This window comes from Pipistrellus hanaki (assembly GCF_964339955.1).
Source record: "Pipistrellus hanaki genome assembly, chromosome: 11".
NCBI lineage: Eukaryota > Metazoa > Chordata > Mammalia > Chiroptera > Vespertilionidae > Pipistrellus > Pipistrellus hanaki.
The window spans coordinates 15036320-15054697 of NC_140513.1; the positions used below are offsets into that span (position 1 = coordinate 15036320).

The 18378-nt window shown below is 41.3% G+C and overlaps 1 protein-coding gene across 2 annotated transcripts; it reads right to left on the minus strand.

Moving 5' to 3' along the window:
• Nucleotides 1-1602: 1602 nt before the first annotated feature.
• Nucleotides 1603-18211, minus strand: ZFP37 (ZFP37 zinc finger protein). Of its 2 annotated transcripts, XM_084899223.1 has the most exons (6): nt 18187-18211; nt 15290-15389; nt 10415-10681; nt 7161-7287; nt 6716-6850; nt 1603-4203 (listed from the first exon to the last, which is right to left on the minus strand). In XM_084899223.1, the coding sequence occupies exons 3-6, from the start codon at nt 10520-10522 to the stop codon at nt 2687-2689; spliced, it is 1887 nt and encodes a 628-aa protein (XP_084755349.1). In that variant the 5' UTR covers nt 10523-10681; nt 15290-15389; nt 18187-18211; the 3' UTR covers nt 1603-2686. The 2 variants fall into 2 exon arrangements, with proteins under 2 accessions (XP_084755349.1, XP_084755350.1); XM_084899224.1 differs by lacking the exons at nt 10415-10681; nt 15290-15389; nt 18187-18211 and adding exons at nt 7369-7438; nt 10130-10338.
• Between the last annotated feature and the right edge of the window lie 167 nt (nt 18212-18378).

Here is an 18378-nt window from a genome sequence, read left to right on the forward strand (position 1 = left end):
AACAGATGTAATTTGTAGAACACCACGCCCAGTGTCACTGAGTGGCAGAGATAGGGGGTACCATGTTGGAACTTTTCTTATCACGATATTTATAGCATGCCTTGTTAGGCCCTACAGTTGATGCTAGAAGACTAGGGAAAGCATTCGTGGGATTGTTTGAGAATACATGGGAAACACCACTGTGATTTGTTGGACAAACATAATTTTTGTTGTTGTTAGGAACTTACATACCTTAGAGCAGACTGATCCACCTCCACAGGTTTGTTCAATTAAGGTGGCTCCCTCTGTTGGGAATGTCCACACACTTCTGTTTGAGGAGGGAGGAAATTTCTTAAGAAAGGGTAGGGGAGTCTCATTTGTTTTATGAAACCCTGACTTAATAGTTTTATTACATGTGTATGACAATTCAGGGGTCCACAATCTACAGACTGCTGTCTGTTTTGATAAAGTTTCATTGAAATACAGCCATGCTCATTCATTTTCATATTGTCTCCAGGTACTTTTATGCATAACATCAGATTTAGAGTTACCTCAGTATGTCAGTTTTCTTTCATTGTTCACTTCCAATCATTTTTAGACATCATTTCCTCATTCACTGATGCTAAACTTTAATTATTATTATTATTATTATTATTTTACTGCACAGATGGCTTCCAGTATTCATTTCTACTGTTTAGGCATACCTATATTCTTGTTTCAGGTGTGACACTATTATGAGTTCTCCAAGAGGTGTGGTAATCTTAATCTAACCATGACCTGCAATTGTTTTATCCTTGTAAAAAGTGAAAATTTTCTACAGCTCTGGACAGTGATGAATACCATATGCATACTGGTAGACTTCCACTTGGTAATAAATTACTAATGGATATGGCTTTTACATTACATTTTCTTCCCCTGAGAGTAAGTAACTTACTTTGTAATAAGGGAATAATATAGGAATTGATCTTTCAACACATGCATACTACAAGCAAATTCTATTTCCAATATTTATACCTTTTAATTCTCTGAAATGACACTGGATGTGGTGTTCTACAAATTACTTGGATGGGAAATATTTGCAAATATATTACTTAATCACATATTTATTGAGAGCCCATCATTATGCTAGACTAGTATCTATGTGAAATATTAGTATATATAGAATAGTATTGACCATGACTAGACAAGTCTTGCTTACTGACTCATATGTTTATTCAAAGGAACACATGAGATAAGGTATTGAATGTGCTGTGAAAAATGTAAAAGATGGCATACATGCCAAATATCAAGTCTAGGAATACAACTAAAAATAGGTTTCCTATGTGAACTCATATGATTTGTAGTACCTTCTGGAATGCATGCTTAAAAATTATTCTAAGGCAATGTCTAGATTCACTCAGAAGGAGTACAGTGATCCAATGGCAATGTCTGCTATGAGGAAAGAATGGGGAGTTGTGCCATTTGTTGTAATATATTTGGAATCCCAGATAGAGATGTTTGTATTTAAGTGCTTTGAAGAGAAAAAAATGGAGTGGTTGTTCAGATAATCACTTTCATTCATTCACTTGAAATTATAATTCATCTTTAGTCTTTTAAAAATGGTAAGCAGAAAAAACACAGTGCTGAGTTATAGTTGTAATTTATTATTTTAATTAAAGAACATGTTTAATAGGAAAAGTTTTTGTGAATTCAATATCAAGTTTAATACCATATTCTTAGACTCATCATCATTCACAAATAGCCACAGAAACTTTTATTTTGTCAAATATCATAATGGAGTGGGCTCAGTGAAATTTTTAATTCATGTTGATTTACACATATTAAAAGGATTTTAATTGTGGGAATGGTACATATACATGATGAAAAGGTTTAAACAGTATGCAATAAAAAGGAGATCTCCCTCTCAGCCCAGACTCCTCCATTCCTATACTCTTGTGCCCAGTGACAACCACTATTAAGTTTTATCTGTATTTTTCAAACCAACTTGATTCACATAAAAATACACAGAGTGTATAGATATATACAGAGACAGGCACACACACCCTTTTGTACACAAGTGGGAACATATTAAATGCATTATTATTTTATTATTAAATGCAACCTATTATTTTCACTTAACATTATATCTTGAACATTATTTGCTACTAGCACCTGTGTATTCTCTGCTGCTTTCTTTCATTTTCTCTTAATTTGGTGTTGACATTTTAAAAAGAAATAATTACAACCTTTTAGATAAAATTTTCTGGTGATACAGAGGGTAACAAAGACATTAAGAGCTGGGTGATAATATCAAAGATGAGTCTCATACCAGTGGCCACAAACATTTATACCTGGCACTAAACATATGCAAATTAAATTTTTATATGTAGTATTTAAGTACATAAAACTCAAGCAATTCAGAAATTTTCAGTGTAATTTGTTTCTCTAGTGTTCTGCTTATTCAACATATTAACAATTAAAAAACTTTATATTTTAATCTGAACATTTTAAAAACAATATTTTCTATAAGAGGTTTAGTATCAAGTTTAAATTCTTGATTGCTTCTATGTGAAGATTCATTTTCAAATTCTCTCATCCTTCAAATTCAGTATACTTCTAAGTATTCTAACATCCTTTAAATTCAGCTTTCTAACATCCTTTAAATTCAGAATACTTCTAAGGTTAAATAAAAGCTTCAGTTCAGTTAAAAGACTTCCAACATGAGATTTTACTCATGAGATTTCTCTTTTGAATGAGTTTTCACATGTTTGGTAAGGGATGTGTTTTGTTTGAAGGTTTTCCCACATTCATTACATTTATAGGGTTTCTCTCCAGTGTGGGATCTCTCATGTATAACAAGTTGTGACTTTGCATTGAAGGCCTTCCCACATTCATTACATTCATAAGGCTTCTCCCCAGTATGAGTTCTCTGATGTACAATGAGGTGTGCCTTTTGACTAAAGGCTTTCCCACATTCATTACATTCATAGGGTTTCTCCCCAGTATGAACTCTCTGATGTTGAGTAAGGCCTTCAATTTGTTTGAAGGCCTTCCCACATTGTTTACATTCAAAGGGACTTTCACCCGTATGTGTTCTCATGTGGTAAGTAAGAGATGAACTATGTCCAAAGGCTTTTCCACATTCATCACATTTATAGGGTTTCTCCTTAGTATGAGTTCTTTGATGTATACTTAGGTGTGACTTCTTGTTGAAAGCTTTTCCACATTCTTTACATTCAAAGGGTTTTTCACCTGTATGAATTCTCCTGTGTTTAGTAAGAGACGAGCTATATTTAAAGGCTCTTCCACATTTATTACATTCATATGGTATTTCACCTGTATGAGTTCTTATATGTTCAGTAAGAGATGAGTTATACCTAAAGAATTTTCCACATTCCTTACATTCATAGGGCTTTTCGCCTGTATGAGATCTCACATGTTGAATAAGATTTGAGCTGTGTCTAAAGGTTTTCCCACATTCAGTACATTTGTAAGGCTTTTCCCCGGTATGAACTCTTAGATGGTCAGTGAGGGCATGTTTATGACCGTGGGCTTTGCCACACTGATTACATTCATATGGTTTTTCTCCTGTGTGCGTTCTCTGATGTACAACAAGGTGTGACTTTTGGCTAAAGGCTATCCCACATTCATCACATTCATATGGTTTTTCCCCAGTATGAATTCTCTGATGGTCTAGGAGTCCTTGTTTATGGCTAAGAACTTTCCCACACTGATTACATTTATATGGTTTCACTTTAGCTTTAGTTGTGTCACACTTAGGAGGAGATGAGCTATGGCTGGATGATTTTTCACGTTTCTCTCCAGTTTTAATTTTGTTCCCTTTAGTATGGGATGATCCATGATGAACTAATTTCTCATCCGTTTGTGTTTTGTCACACTTATTAGATGAGCTATTGTTGGGTAATTTCTGTTTCTTACCAGTTTGATTTTTGTCTTTCTTTGTTTCAGATAAGCTATTGCTAGATGATTTTCTGTGCTCTTTAGCTATATCAGGTTTCTTTTTTGAAGAGTCTACATTCTGTTTCAAACTTTTTCCCTGTGAATTGAATTTAAGAATCTTTTTTTTTAAAGAAACTTGTTTTGTATTCACATTTTTTCCCAATGAGCTACATTCATGGCCTTTCTTCTTAGTTAGAGATTTTTTCTTGAATGAAACGTCCTTAAGGAGTTTTTTTTTAGATTCCTGGTGACTCTTTATCTGGTCATCATCTTGCTGAACTTCTTCTAAAATTGAATTCAGTAAGACATTCTTGAGAATCTTTGCACTCTCATATTTTATATTACAATTTATAAAGAAATGCCCTGTTGTAGAATTGAAACTTTATTCCAGTCTAGTATCCCAAAGTAAATGAAATATCAAGCACAAATGTCCCTATCCTCTTGGACTGGAAGGGGAAAGTGCTGTAGTAAAAACAGTAAAAGGAAATTGACAATAGTGGTAATAACAAGTGGTGACTATAAATATGACCTTGTAACATGGGATAGAAGATGAAATATATAAAAGGAGCAGTGAATAGGAAATAGATGTAGTTAAAAGAGCTTATGATTGTATTTTTTAACTCTCTCCTCAGCCTAAGCTGCTAAGCTTTAATAACTGCCAATCCACCTATAGTAACTGACTACTGTATACTGTATTATATTAATTCAATTATCTATGGTCATAGTTGGAGACACATCTGGCTCAAGCCAAGATGTCCAATAGAGATCTTCCTTTTAAAAAGTTAGACTCTAGTTCAGGGGTCCTCAAACTTTTTAAAGTGGGGGCCAGATCACGGTCCCTCAGAGAGCTGGAGGGCCGGACTATATGAACTACTAATTCCTACTGTAACACCTCGGCTGCGCTCACTGCCCAAAAAACCTGGCGGGCTGGATCAGACGCCTCTGCGGGCCGCATGTGGCCCGCGGGCCGTAGTTTGAAGACCCCTGCTCTAATTAGTCTCTAATGGGTTCTTAAATTTTAAAATGATATAAGACAAATACAGTAAGTCTGCATTTTCCTTGAATAAACAAAATACAACAGTACAAAGGATGGATGGATATATATCCACAGAAAAGCAGAGATGTAAGATCACATGTCTTTAAAGAGACCATCTGCATTAGTTAAATTTCTAATGGCTTTCCAGTCCTGGTTCTAGTCCCTGGTAAGGCCTAGCTGAAATATCTGCCTTCAGGTTCCAGGAGATATACCCATGTCCTTATAATAAATTCCTCTATTTACTTAGACTAGCTCAAGTACATTAATATATATATTGGTTTCAGAGAGGAAGGGGGGAAGAAGGAGAGAGAGAGAGAGAGAGAGAGAGAGAGAGGAGAGAGAGAGAGAGAGAGAGAGAGAGAGAGAGAGAGAGAGAGAGAGAGAGGGGGGGGGGGGGAGAGAAACACCAATGATGAGGGAGAATCACTGATTGGCCACCTTCTGCACACCTCCTCCTGGGGATCAAGCTTGCAACCTGGGCATGTGCCCTTTGATTAGAATTGAACCTGGGACCCTTCAGTCCACAGGCCAACACTCTATCCACTAAGACAAACCAGCTAGGGCATCCAGTGCATTTTGTTATAGTACCCTAAAGATCCAAAATAGAGAAGATAAGTCTACCAAAGAGCAGACTACCTGTTCATTTACAGGTAGGTGACTAAAGAAATAAGCAAGAAGAGTGTTCCACTGCTACTATCCATGATCTTTGCAATAGTGACATTCCTGTACTAAAAAACAACAAAACACACACACACAAAAAAAAAAGAAAAGAAAAAACACAAACCCACCACCACCATCACCACCAAAAACCTACAGTTTCTCTGAGTTCCTTGATGTTTTTACCATTTGATAGTAATGATATTTTCAAACAAACTTTATATCATTTGGATGTACAGTGTATAAACACACTTGTTTCCCAATAGATTGCTATAGAGCAACGTACCTGTGTTCCTATCGGGTCACTCTACTAACTACCAATTATAAATTTTAAGCTTATTTCCAAGTTTTAAGTGATTGCTCACATTCTTTCTTCCACACATTATACAACTATATATTTTGAGATATTTTCTCAACCCATGCTTCCCTTCTCTGAGACCACCATCCACATTGACAGATAAAGGAGGCCATGCTTGTAAATCCGATCCAAATTCTAGTTGAAAACAATGGATTGGACAATAGTAAACACCAGGCTCTAGCTAGCCCAATAAAAGACTTTCTACAAAGAAATTCACAGTGAAAGGAGGAAAAAGAAAAGTTATTATGGTTAGGAGCATCATGCCAGAGAATGTCTGAATATATAGAGAAATTTCATATCACTGTATATCATTTCTCTCACTCTTATTTCTTTCTGCCATGAGACCAGAATTTGCCAAGTAAGGACTGCTCTTTCAACATAGGTCCACAAAAAAATGTGAAATAGGCTACAGCCAGAGCAAGAAACAAATCTTTCTTGTTGTAAGCTATTAAGATAGTGGGTTCATTCCTTAATGGAACATAACTTAGCATAAGCTGACTGATACACTAACTTATCACTACAGTGAATCTCATGTGATAACATTTCACGTGGACAGGTTTATAGAAAGAAGAAATATTAGAATCTCCAAGGTTAAAGAATCCTTGTAGTTTGAAATCCTCTTCCCCCAGGAGATTCTGACATTTTTCTATTGCTACTTCCTGGTTAAGAAAGAAGGATCTGAGATCTTTATGAAGAATTAAAGAAAAAGTTATTCTTTGAGTTATTCCAACAACTTAGAAACTTACTTCTATTGACTCCTATTTGCTTGGGTCTTGCTATTTCACTCGGACCACCTTGTCTTAATCTTTTTCCCTTTCCCAAACATGGCGCTTCTCCTTTTTCCAACTTAGAGATCATGTCTGGTTTGGCATCTTGATACCCTGTTAATGAGAAATGGTAGACATTGAATGTAATAACAACAAACATCCCAGAAATCAAGCCCTAATATTTGAGTTTCAGATCCTTAAAAGGATAAAGAATACATGGATTCTGAGATTTCACAGTGCAGATGTCCATACCCCACCTGAGTAGACCTTGCATTTTAGAGGCAAGGGCACAAGTATCCTTCCTACTACCAAAAAGGGATTACATTCCTTGATTAAAATATTAAGGTCAAACTTATCAAGTTTTGTAAGTCCAGCAAAGGTATCACAATAGACATATTTTGAATTGTGAAGGAATTGTAGTTACCCATCGAGGTGAGGTTGCTATAGTTCTCCAGCATCACATCCTTGTACAGGCTCCTCTGAGCAGAATCTAGTTGTTCCCATTCCTTCTGGGTAAATGCCATAGTCACATCTTTGAAAGTTACCGATCCCTATAATAGCAATATTCTTGTTCAGTATAATGTTATCCACATTAGTGAGTGATTTGGAAGATAATAATGACTTGTTCTTACCTTGACCATTCACTGTTGACCATAATGTTATATGGGATACCTATTCTCTACCCAATTTTGCATTTCTTTCCTTGAGAAACAAAAATCATATTAAGAAATATCCTACTGGCCCTCTCAGTTTGGCTTAGTGGATAGACCCTCGGCCTGTGGACTGAAGGATCCCAGGTTCAGTTCTGGTCAAGGGCACATGCCAGAGTTGCGGGCTTGATCCCTTGTGGGGGGCCTGCTGGAGGCAGCCAATCAATGATTCTCTCTTATCATTGATGTTTATATTTCTCCTCTCTCTTCCTTCTCTGAAATCAATAAAAAATATATATTTTTAAAAAGGTACTTCCTTAAAAAAAGAAAAGAAAGAAATGTCCCACCTGGCCAGAGTGGCTCTGTGCACCAAAAGGTTGCCAGTTCAATTCTTGATCAGGACACATACCTGACTTGTTGGTTTGATGCCCAGTAGGGGAACATATATTAGTAGAAGACAACCAATGATGTTTCTCTCTCACATTGATGTTTTTCTGTCTCTCTCTGTCTTTGCTTCTCGATCTCTCTCTGTCTCTGTCTCTCTTTCTTGGTATCTCACTATCTCTCAGCATGTCCTCAGGTAAGGATTAAAAAATTTAAAAAAGAGCCTGGCCATTGTAGCTCAGTGGTTGAGCACTGACCTATGATCCAGGAGGTCATAGTTGAATTCTGAGTCAGGACATATGCCCTGATTTCAGGCTCGATCCCAAGTAGAGGTGTGCAGAAGGCAGCAGATCAATGATTCTCTCTCATCATTGATATTTCTATCTCTCCCTCCCTATCCCTTCCTCTGTGAAATCAATAAAAATATATTTATAAAAAAGAAATGTCCCTATTATAGACTGAATGTTTGTGTCTCCTCCAAATTTATATGTTGAAACCTTACCCTCCAATATGATAGTATTATGAGATTATTAGTTGTTAGGGCCTTTGAGAGGTAATTAGGATTAGATGAGATCATGAGGATGGAATCCTCATGAATGAGACTATAGCCCTTATAGGAATCACAAAAGAGCTTGCTTGCTCTCTCTGCTCTTTCTGCCAGTGAGGATACGAGGAGTCTGTAACCTGGAAGAGGTTACATGTCTCAAATGGGCATCCAATACTGTCAGTTTCCTATTCCTCTTTCCAAGATGATTATGCCAAACTTTCTCTTTCTCTTTGAAATCTCCGACATCTCTTTGAAATCCCCAACATCTACTCCTTTTCTCCTCTTAGCTGATGAAATCACCTTATACTTTAAAGAGAAAATAAACACAAACGGATGTGAACTACCTTGCCTTGCTACCTCCAATTCCACTATCCCAGTGGTCGTCAAACTCATTAGTCAACAGAGACAAATATCAACAGTACAACGACTGAAATTTCTTTTGAGAGCCAAATTTTACAAACTTAAACTATATAGGTAGGTACATTGTTATTAATTTAATTAGGGAACTCCTAAGCTGGCCTTTGCTAAAAACTCAAGGGGCCAGAGAGCTACATATGGCTCGAGAGCCGTAGTTTGCCGACCACTGCACTATCCTGTTACCAAATCCATATAATCTGCTTTCCCTTCTGTTAAAATTAAAGAGTTGTCCCTTCTCTCACCTAAGCCCAGTTTGTCCACTTATGCTCTGGATCCGATCCTCAACTACCTTCTCACCCCTGCAGTTAACCTCGTTCTCTTTTGTACTACCTATTTGTCTCTTTCTACTGGATCATTCTAAATATCATTCATCTGAAGGAAACCTCTCTTAATCCAATGTCGATTTATTTGCTCCCTTCACCAGCAAAACTCCTAGTGTTATCTATACTTGCTCTTTATACGACATTACCTCCTATTCTTTCAACTCATCCCAAAAGAATTTTATGACTCCACTGAAAGATCTATAATCGATCAACCATTGAGCTACATCTTGCCAAAGTCAAATTCTCTGTTAGTCATACTTCTGGGGTCCATGAGAGCAAACGACACAACTGATTTTACTTCCATTGTTTTGAAAAGCTTTCTTCTCTGTGCTTCTTTGACATGACATTTACAGTTTTCCCCCTACCTCAGCTCAGTGGCTGTCTCTCTTTTTCCTTCTTTCTTTTTTCTTGTTGTTTAGCAGACCACTAACTATCAGAATAACTCAGAGCTCTGTCCTTGGCCCTCTTTTCTTCCCTATCTGCCTTCTTTCCCTAGTTCATCTCCTCCAGTTTTATGGCTTTGAATACCATCTTTATGCTGATGCCCTTTACACATGGATTCCCTCTCCTAAGCTCGAGGTTCATATTTCTAACAACTAATCAACCTCTCTACTTGGACGTGTAATGGGCATTTTGACAGCCAAAAACAGAACCACTGCCATCTACCTGGCTCCCATCGATAGCCACTAAATCTGGTCTTCTCCAACACACGCCTTTCTCAGAAAATGGAATCACCATCTATCCAGTTCCTCAGGCCAAAGGTCTAAATGGAAATCTTTTATTTCCTTTGCTTTTAGATGTAAATCTTGATTCTTCTCCATAGCAATTCATCAGTAAGTCCTACAGGCTCATTCCCCAGACGTGTTCTGAATGTGCTTTTTCACTTCACTGTTACAACCCTCTTTGCAAACCATCACCATTTCTTCCCTTTATTATTATACAACAAACTCCCCTAGCTGACCTCCCTGCACCTCGGCCCACGGACGGGGTCAATCCAGTTTCCAACCACCACAGCCACCAAAATCTCTGGCTCCCGGAGACCCCCCCATCCCTGTCCCTGTAGATCCCTTACCCGCAGCGCTCAGCGACCGCACAGACCCCTGCGCTGCCACCGCGGATCTGTCTCCGCGGGTCCTTCCAAACACGCATTCCTTATACTGACCCCGCAGACACCCACCCCTTCCCTTCACTGACCGCACATCCCTGCCCCGCAGATGCCTCCAAACGCTGACCCCCTCCAGCTTCAACCCCAGTGGCCAAATGGCCCGTCTTCACCGACCACAGCGCGGCCCCACACACTGACCCCCAATCAGAGCGGCTCTGCCCCCCAGGCCCCGCGCCCCGTCCCCACGCTCACCCCCGCATTGCCCCCGGGCTCCGACACGGCCGTCCCCGGGGCACTCGCTGCCTCTTTGGAGGTCCTCGCGCTCCTCCTCCGGCCCACGGACTCCAGCTTGGTCGCCATCGGGGTCTCACTCGGAGGCCGACCCGGCGGCCCACCCAAGCGAAGCGCGGCCTCTGCGGGGACCACCGTGGTGATGGCGGCGCCCTTGGAATCGCCCCCTGGGCGCCGCCATCTTGGCCCAGGCGCTGCCGTACAGCGGAGCGGGGAGTCTCCCGGGAGCTCGGAGGTGCGGAGAGCTGGTTCCTGCGAACCGGCAGAAGCCCTGTGCCTGATGCCACGCTCAGGGAGCCTGCACCTTTCACCACCAGCATGCACAATTTGCAATTGCTTTTCCCATCACTCAGCGCAGCCAGCAGCGGGCAAAAAAAAAAAAAATAAAATAAATAAATAAAAAAATCTCCATCCGGCTGATGCCATTGTTTGTTTGCTTGTTAAGACATGTTTTTATTGATTTTTGGAGAGAGAGGGAGAAAGAGAAACATTGATTAGCTCCCTCCTGCATGCTCCCCCTTCTCACCCCCATCCCCATCCCCATCCACCCTGCAACCAGGTATGTACCCTGACTGGGAATTGAACTGGTGACCTCTTGGTTCCTGGGTCAATGCTCAACCGCTGAGCCACACCAACTAGATGATTTCATTGTTTTATAGGGAGAGGAGCCCTATATTTGAAATAGGTTTGCAATATATGATGCATTTTTCATTTATGATATAAGAACAATGAGAGAAAAGGAAGCAGCAGGTTAAGTGAACACAGCATGGAGAACCCGGATTTGAAGGCGATATTTCATTCGATTTATCAAGCAATTGGAGCAGAAGTAGTTCTCAATGCACTATTTCATGTGTCAACATCGTTTAACAACTGTTCGCTGAGCTTTTACTATGTGCAGACAAGGTTGCTGTGCTAGGCTAGATTTTGGGGAAAGAGCACACACACACACACACACACACACACACACACACACACACACACACACCGTTGCTCCCCCTGCTGGAAATTACAATGAGGTAGAAGGCTAGTGAAAATACGTTGTTCCTTTTCTCAGACACAAACATAACTGTTTTGCACCTTCCACTTGGGTGAATAAATGACTAGTTATCCCTGTCAGTCGGCAGTTACTTTCCTTTCCTCAATCTTTTGTCTGATTACCATTCTCAGAGCATCTTCACTGAGATCCTGCAGACTGGAACCACCGCTGTGGAAAGGTGTGGCGCTTCCTCAAAAAATTAAAAGTGGAATTGCCATTTGACCCAGTGCAGTGATCCCACTTCTATGAATTTATCCCAAGAAGCCAGGAACACCAATCAGAAAGAATAAATGCACCCCTATGTTCATAGCAGCATTATTTACAATAGCTAAGTTCTGCAAACTGCCCAAGTGCCCATCAGTAGATGAATGGATTAAACCCATGGTTGGCAAACTGCGGCTCGAGAGCCACATGCAGCTCTTTGGCTCCTTGAATGTGGCTCTTCCACAAAATACCACAGCCTGGGCGAGTCTATTTTGAAGAAGTAGCGTTAGAAGAAGTTTAAGTTTAAAAAATTTGACTCTCAAAAGAAATTTCAATCGTTGTACTGTTGATGTTTGGTTCTGTTGACTAATGAGTTTGCCAACCACTGGATTAAACAACTGTGGTGCATTTACATAATGGGATACTACGCTATATTAAAAAAAGAAAGATCTCTTATCCTTTGAGACAGCATGGAGGGACCTGGAGAATATTGTTATGCTAATTGAATAAGCTAGTCAGAGAAAAACAAGTATCACATGATCTCCCTTATATGTGGAATTTAATGAAAAAAATAAAACAAAAAACAAACAAACAAACTGATGCGCAAAAAAGATCCAGAGACATTGAAGCATGCAACAGACTGATATTTCAGAGGGAAGGGGAGGGGAGGGAATGAGAAGAGATTAAACAATGAACTCTCAGTATCTGTATATATGCATGGCCCTTGGACACAATAGTGTGAGGGAAAGCCTGGGGAGAGAAAGGCAATGGGTGGGAGGGTGGGGGGGGGCAGTGGGATAAAAAAAAAATGGGACATCTGTAATACTTTCAACAATAAAGATAATTTTTCAACAAGATTCCCTAGGCCACCTAATCTCAAGACACTTTCCTAACAATAACAAAAATTGTTTGTACAGCAAATCACCATGGTGTTTCTCAAGTGGTGTTTCCTACTTCCCAGCTGCACGTGGGGTTTGTTCTAGCAGAGCAGCCGAAATGCAGCACGAAACAAACCCACTTTTCTCTCACTTCTCCATGTTAGTGCCTCCTACCAGCACTCTCTCCCTTCAGCTTCCTGATGAGTGAGGAGTGGAGGCAAAGGAACTCTGTGTTGCTCTATCTTTTCCTTTGTTGTCGTAATTTTCAGCCTGGGTAAATGCAGGGAGTGACGAGAGAGAGAGAGAGAGAGAGAGAGAGAGAGAGAGAGAGAGAGAAGAGAGAGAGAGAGAGAGAGGGAGAGAGAGAGAGAGAGAAAGAGAGAGAGAGAAGGAGAGAGAGAGAGAGAGGAGAGAGAGAGAGAGAGAGAGAGAGAGAGAGAGAGAGAGAGGATTATATGATTCCTGGATCACCTGTGTTTCTTACAATGCCATTGCCTTCTTTCCGAATTGGAAGCAAGTTTCTGGTTCAAACAGAAGGCAAGGCCTCTTAGGGATGTCGGCTTCCCCACTTACTCAGTTACAGAGAGAACACCCTAGCTTGTTTGAGTACCACTGACCTCCTGCACATGTGGGACGTTGAGAATGTTATGTGCAAATGGATGGCAAGGGATGGCAGGCATAGATTTTGCATGTATATCCTCTGTTCATACCTCCATCCAACTTCACTTACAAAACAAAAGTGTAAAAATAAAATCAAGAATTTCAAACCACAGCCCTAACTGGTTCGGCTCAGTGGATAGGGTGTCGGCCGGCGGACTAAAGGGTTCCAGGTTTGACTCCAGACAAGGGCACAAGCCTGGGTGGTGGGGTCCATCCCCAGTGGTGGGCATGCAGGAGGCAGCTGACCAATGATTCTCATCACTGATGTTTCTATCTCTATCCCTCTCCCTTTCTTTCTGAAATCAATAAAAATGTAATACAAATGTTTTAAAAGCATTTCAAGCAACAGCAAAGCACTGAACCAAGCACGGCCCATTTGAGTCCTGGGCTGTGCAACTGCACGAGCTGCACTCCCACGAAACTAGCCTTGCTCAGAGCACGGGCTCAGCCCTAAACATTCCTTAGCCTGTCAGTTCTCAGGCTGAGCCCTGCTGCTTAGCAGTCAGCTCCTCAGGCCTGGTGCCTTGTGCCTGCGTAGTGAGCAGAGGGACTCAGCTACCAGCCTCATGTTCTTCGTTCTTCACTGTGGGGCGCGGCTACAGAGTTTGGACAGGTTCAAGCCTTGGTCTGACGAGAGGGCACAGTCCTCTCGTGGCCTCGTGCAAGTCCCCACTTGGAGGGCAGAGCCTCCCAGCACAATGATAGCTAAAAAAAATGAAGAAAAAGAAAAAGAAAAAAGCTTTAGTTGTAAGCTTGAATCTATGGTCTGAACACTGGCCCCACGTGGGAAAGCGATATAGGCTGCAAGTAAACAAAGTTTGATCAGGTGCATGTAATTTAGCAGGATTGAAACCCATAAAAACGTGGTAAACATCTTGACTACAGCCTGACTTTGCCTAATGGCATCTGCTATAGAAAAAAGACACGGCTTGTGGGCATTGGCGCTGGAAGCAGCGTCCCACCGAATCCCAGCTTTCCTTCTCCTGTCTGTCTTTTCTAATCTTTCACCACCTCCAATCAGGGTCACTGAACTTGGCGGAACTGGTGAGGCACATAAAGCACCCTGGGGCAGAGTATGCCATGGCCTTGCCGGCTCAGCACACTTCACCAAGTGGGTGCATGAAGGGAGCCCAGGACGGCCCAGAGGGCTACTGCGTTCCACTTTTTCATTGTTGGTGCCGCTCAGGGGATCCACATCCATCCCTAGGAACACCGAAACAGCCAGTGTCTTACAACCTTCCTCTGCACTATTTAGCCACATGCTCATAAGCTCCTATTAATGTACATTCAGGACGAAGCAGGGAACAAGCAGGCACAATCTCAATCGTCCTCGAGGGAGTCTATAGTCTATTTAGGGAGCAGACAATAAACAAGCAAATAAACAAATACATTGTAGGCTGACTTTAGGGAGAACAAGTCTTGGAAAGACGATGGAGAAACATGACTTTGGAAGACGAACCAGCAATTGCAAAGGTCATGAGATGAAAACCAGCTCATGATTTTCAGGGAACATCACAAAGGCTCAAGGGAGCAGGCTGGGGCCTGCGATGGGCCTGGAGAGCCAGCACCGCAAGCAGGCCGGGTGGGTTTCCAGGAGGGATGGCAAGCCGGCGGAGATCTGGAGCAGTGGAGTGTCTCATTTTCATTTTTATAAGTTTGCATTGGGAGCTGTAGAAAATAGATTGCACTTGTGAGTGAAAGATGAAGATTAGAGCCATAGCCCTGCCTACATTTCCCAAATCTGCAAAATAACAGGGTTTTCAGTTTTTAAAGGGGACCAGAATGTGTACCAGTTCTGTATCCTGCTGCGACTCTTCAGCTAATAGTTGAAAATTATACTTATGTGTATGTATGTGACAAAAATAAGCAACCAGTTGGTACTCTTCACCACAGAAACCTCAATGCAGAGAGAAAAAACAGAAGGATGCTGCTCCAGCCAGCCTGGCCAGCTGTAGTAGTGTGGCTGTGAGATGCAGCGCGGCTCTCTAGGTGGCCACCAGGGGGCGAGAGAGAGCCTCGCTGCAATTCTGTCTTCTGGTTCTCTCTGCCAGGACACACCTGTCTTCCTCTTGGTCAGCCTCAGGAACCAGCTTCAACTGCGCCCAGAATGTAGATGGTAAATGAAGCTATGAATTCTTCCCCTTCTCCTGTGGATGAGCTGGAACAGATACAAGCAAGGACACTTATAGACAACTTGGGGAGCCTGCTGCCCCTGTTACCTCATAGGAATTGCTCTCTCTAAGGCCACAGGTCATCTTCTAGATAATAAATCAAATGTGTATTTTTTGTTGTTCTCATTTTTGTAGCCATTTCATCAGCATTTGATTCATGATCTCCTTTGTTTTTCTACATACTAAATTAAAACGTGATTGAATAAAGAACACTCTCTAAAACATGATTAGACTACACTGCATGCATTGTAAGCTGATCATGAATCATTTAACATGGAATGTCACACGAGTTGGTATTTCTTATACAAAATTGTTGATATAGCTGTTTTATAGCATAAAATGTTTGGGGCGGTGAATACACAATACAATATGCAGATGATGCATTATAGAATTGTACACGGGAAACATATTATTTTATTAGCCCCAATAAATTCAATAAAAAAGGAAACTATAACACAAAGTATATGATACTAGATTTATAAATAAGGTATTTGAAGATTTAAATCTTTGGCACTGCCCCCTTTAAAATTGCACGTTAGTTATATATTTTTTAATTCTTTGAGAATTACATTTTGACATTAGTACGAACTAATAAGTGGTTGATTGCTGTGGGAGCAAAGCTCTAAGTGCTCTGGGGACCTGCAAAGGATGAGGAGGGTGAGTGCCTGGCGAATCAAAGAATGGGAATTCCTGAGCTGAGCCTTGGAGGAAGGTTAAGTTTAACAGGTTGACAAAGAAGGCTCTGAAAAAATAAATTACTAGGGTTTTGTTGATCACAGGAGAGTCACCCAGTTTGGTCTTTTTCTTCATGTCCTTGTGAGGAGACTCCCTATTTCTGGATATGAGAATGGAATGCCAGCTGTAGAGCTGTGTTGCTCACATTCCCCCTTCAAGAAGGGGCTCACGGGCCAGCTGTGAGGAGTGTGTCCAGCTGACAGCCTCCCCTGTTACCTCTTTCAGATTTCCCTCAACTCTTGAGCTCAGCTACTAATCTTGTTGGGGTGGGCCGAGCCCATGACTGAGGAGGACTGTGTGACAAGATCCTAACCATTTCTGCCCAGCACAGGACTCTGCTAAGGTGCTCCAGAGCTCCCAGTGGGGCTGACAGAGACTTTGTCAGATCCACTCCCCTTCCCTAATCCTGCTTCCTCCTTTTCCCTTTCATAGGGTTACACCCCAATAAACCCTTTCCACTCCTAAACGTGTCTCAGCACCTGCTTTCCCCAAGACCCAGCTGACACAGATGAGACGTGTTTGTTGTTAGTTTTAAGCAACCTTTCCCAGGTGAAGGAAGTGGGTGTTTTAGAGCTGGCTTTGAGTCAGTACCAGCAGGATGCAGAAGCACCCTGTGTGCTGGGGACCACGCCATACTTCCACTCTGGCACGTGAACCAAACAAGCTTTTGCTTCTTGCTGTTCTCCTTGGCACTGACTGCACCTTGGTGTTATATAACATGGTTTGAGTGCTGCCCCTGGCTTTCTCAATTAGTGATATGTTGATTGAATCCAGAGTGTGATTAAAAACAAAGTCATGAAATCTATTTCCAGCCAGTTAGTTTCAATCAAGTTGCCTGGTTATAAGAGGGTCATAAATCTGGTCATACATGGACTCCATAAGCCCCTTACCCACACACTGAGTCATGCCTTAGGGCAGTCGGATCTCAGCCACCTGGCAGACTGCGACCCTTCCTGCAGGCCACTTATAAAAGGTCTTATACTTGGTGGTGGGTGAGGAAATCTTAATGTGGTCGGTGACCAGGTCCTTAACTCAAATCCATCAATGGAAGGGAATAGCTTTTGCTTTTTGTTTTTGGAAGCATTTCCTAAGTTCTTATTAGAAGAGCAATACCTACCTACTCATTCATCCACCCATTCACCTGCCAAATATTTATTTACCAAGAGATGGTTGTTACTTGCCCCTTTCCTGATCAGACTCTTGCAGCTACACCCATGGTGCCATGCTTTTGAAAAATCTACATGCAACTTTTTAGTATCAACTACCAGGCAGACACCTCTGAGGTTCATTACTTACTCCTGATCCATCAGCCCTTCGTGTCAGAAACATCAAGCCTCGCCCTGCCCTGTGTTTCTCAGTGGTCGATGCATCGGGTTTGATTCCTGGTCAAGGACACATACCTGGGTTGCAGGTGTGATCCCCAGCCCTGGCTGGGGTGGGTGCGCGAGACAACCAATCCATCTGTCTCTCTCACATTGATGTCTCTCTCTCTCTCTGTTTTACCCTCCCTCCTTCCCATCCACTCTGAAAACTCAATGGAAAAATATCCTTAGGTAAGGATTTTTAAAAAAGAGAGAAACATCAAAGCCTCGACCTATGTAGTAGAGTCAATAGGAGTAGGGGCTCTTGGATTAGACAGTGTTGGGTTCAAATATGGGTTTCTCCACTTATTGGTTGTGTTATCTTGTTATGTTTACTTAACCTCCTCGGGTCTTAGTTCATGCCTCTGTAAAACAGGATACTAGCATCTATCATATAGAGCTATTGTGAGGATTATATGAAATAATATTTGTAAAGCACTTTAGCTAATATTCATTGAGTTCTTACTCTGTTTCTGAAGTCAAAATATTATTTTTAAATATCCGGGCCCCGGACAGATGACATTTATACTGTGTCAAAATAAATCCCCAGAATAACAATTTGCCTTCGTGAACAAAGATGACTTTGAATACGACCTTTTTTCTTCGATTGCCAGATTGTTTCTAAGTTCATTCAAGTCTAAGTAGCTGTTGCAAATTGAGCGTGACATAACAGTTTGGATTCACTTACCATGATTAAGATGTGGAAATATGACCTAATGTTAGCTCTCTGTTCTTAAAATATTGGTAGATATTTGGGGCCCAGGAAGCTCATCCATGGAGTGGTTGACAATTCTTAACAGCAGTGAGGACCACAGTATTGGGTACCATAAAACAGAAGGTCCAGAGGCTACCTCCCCAGGGTGGTCTCAGAAGACAGGAT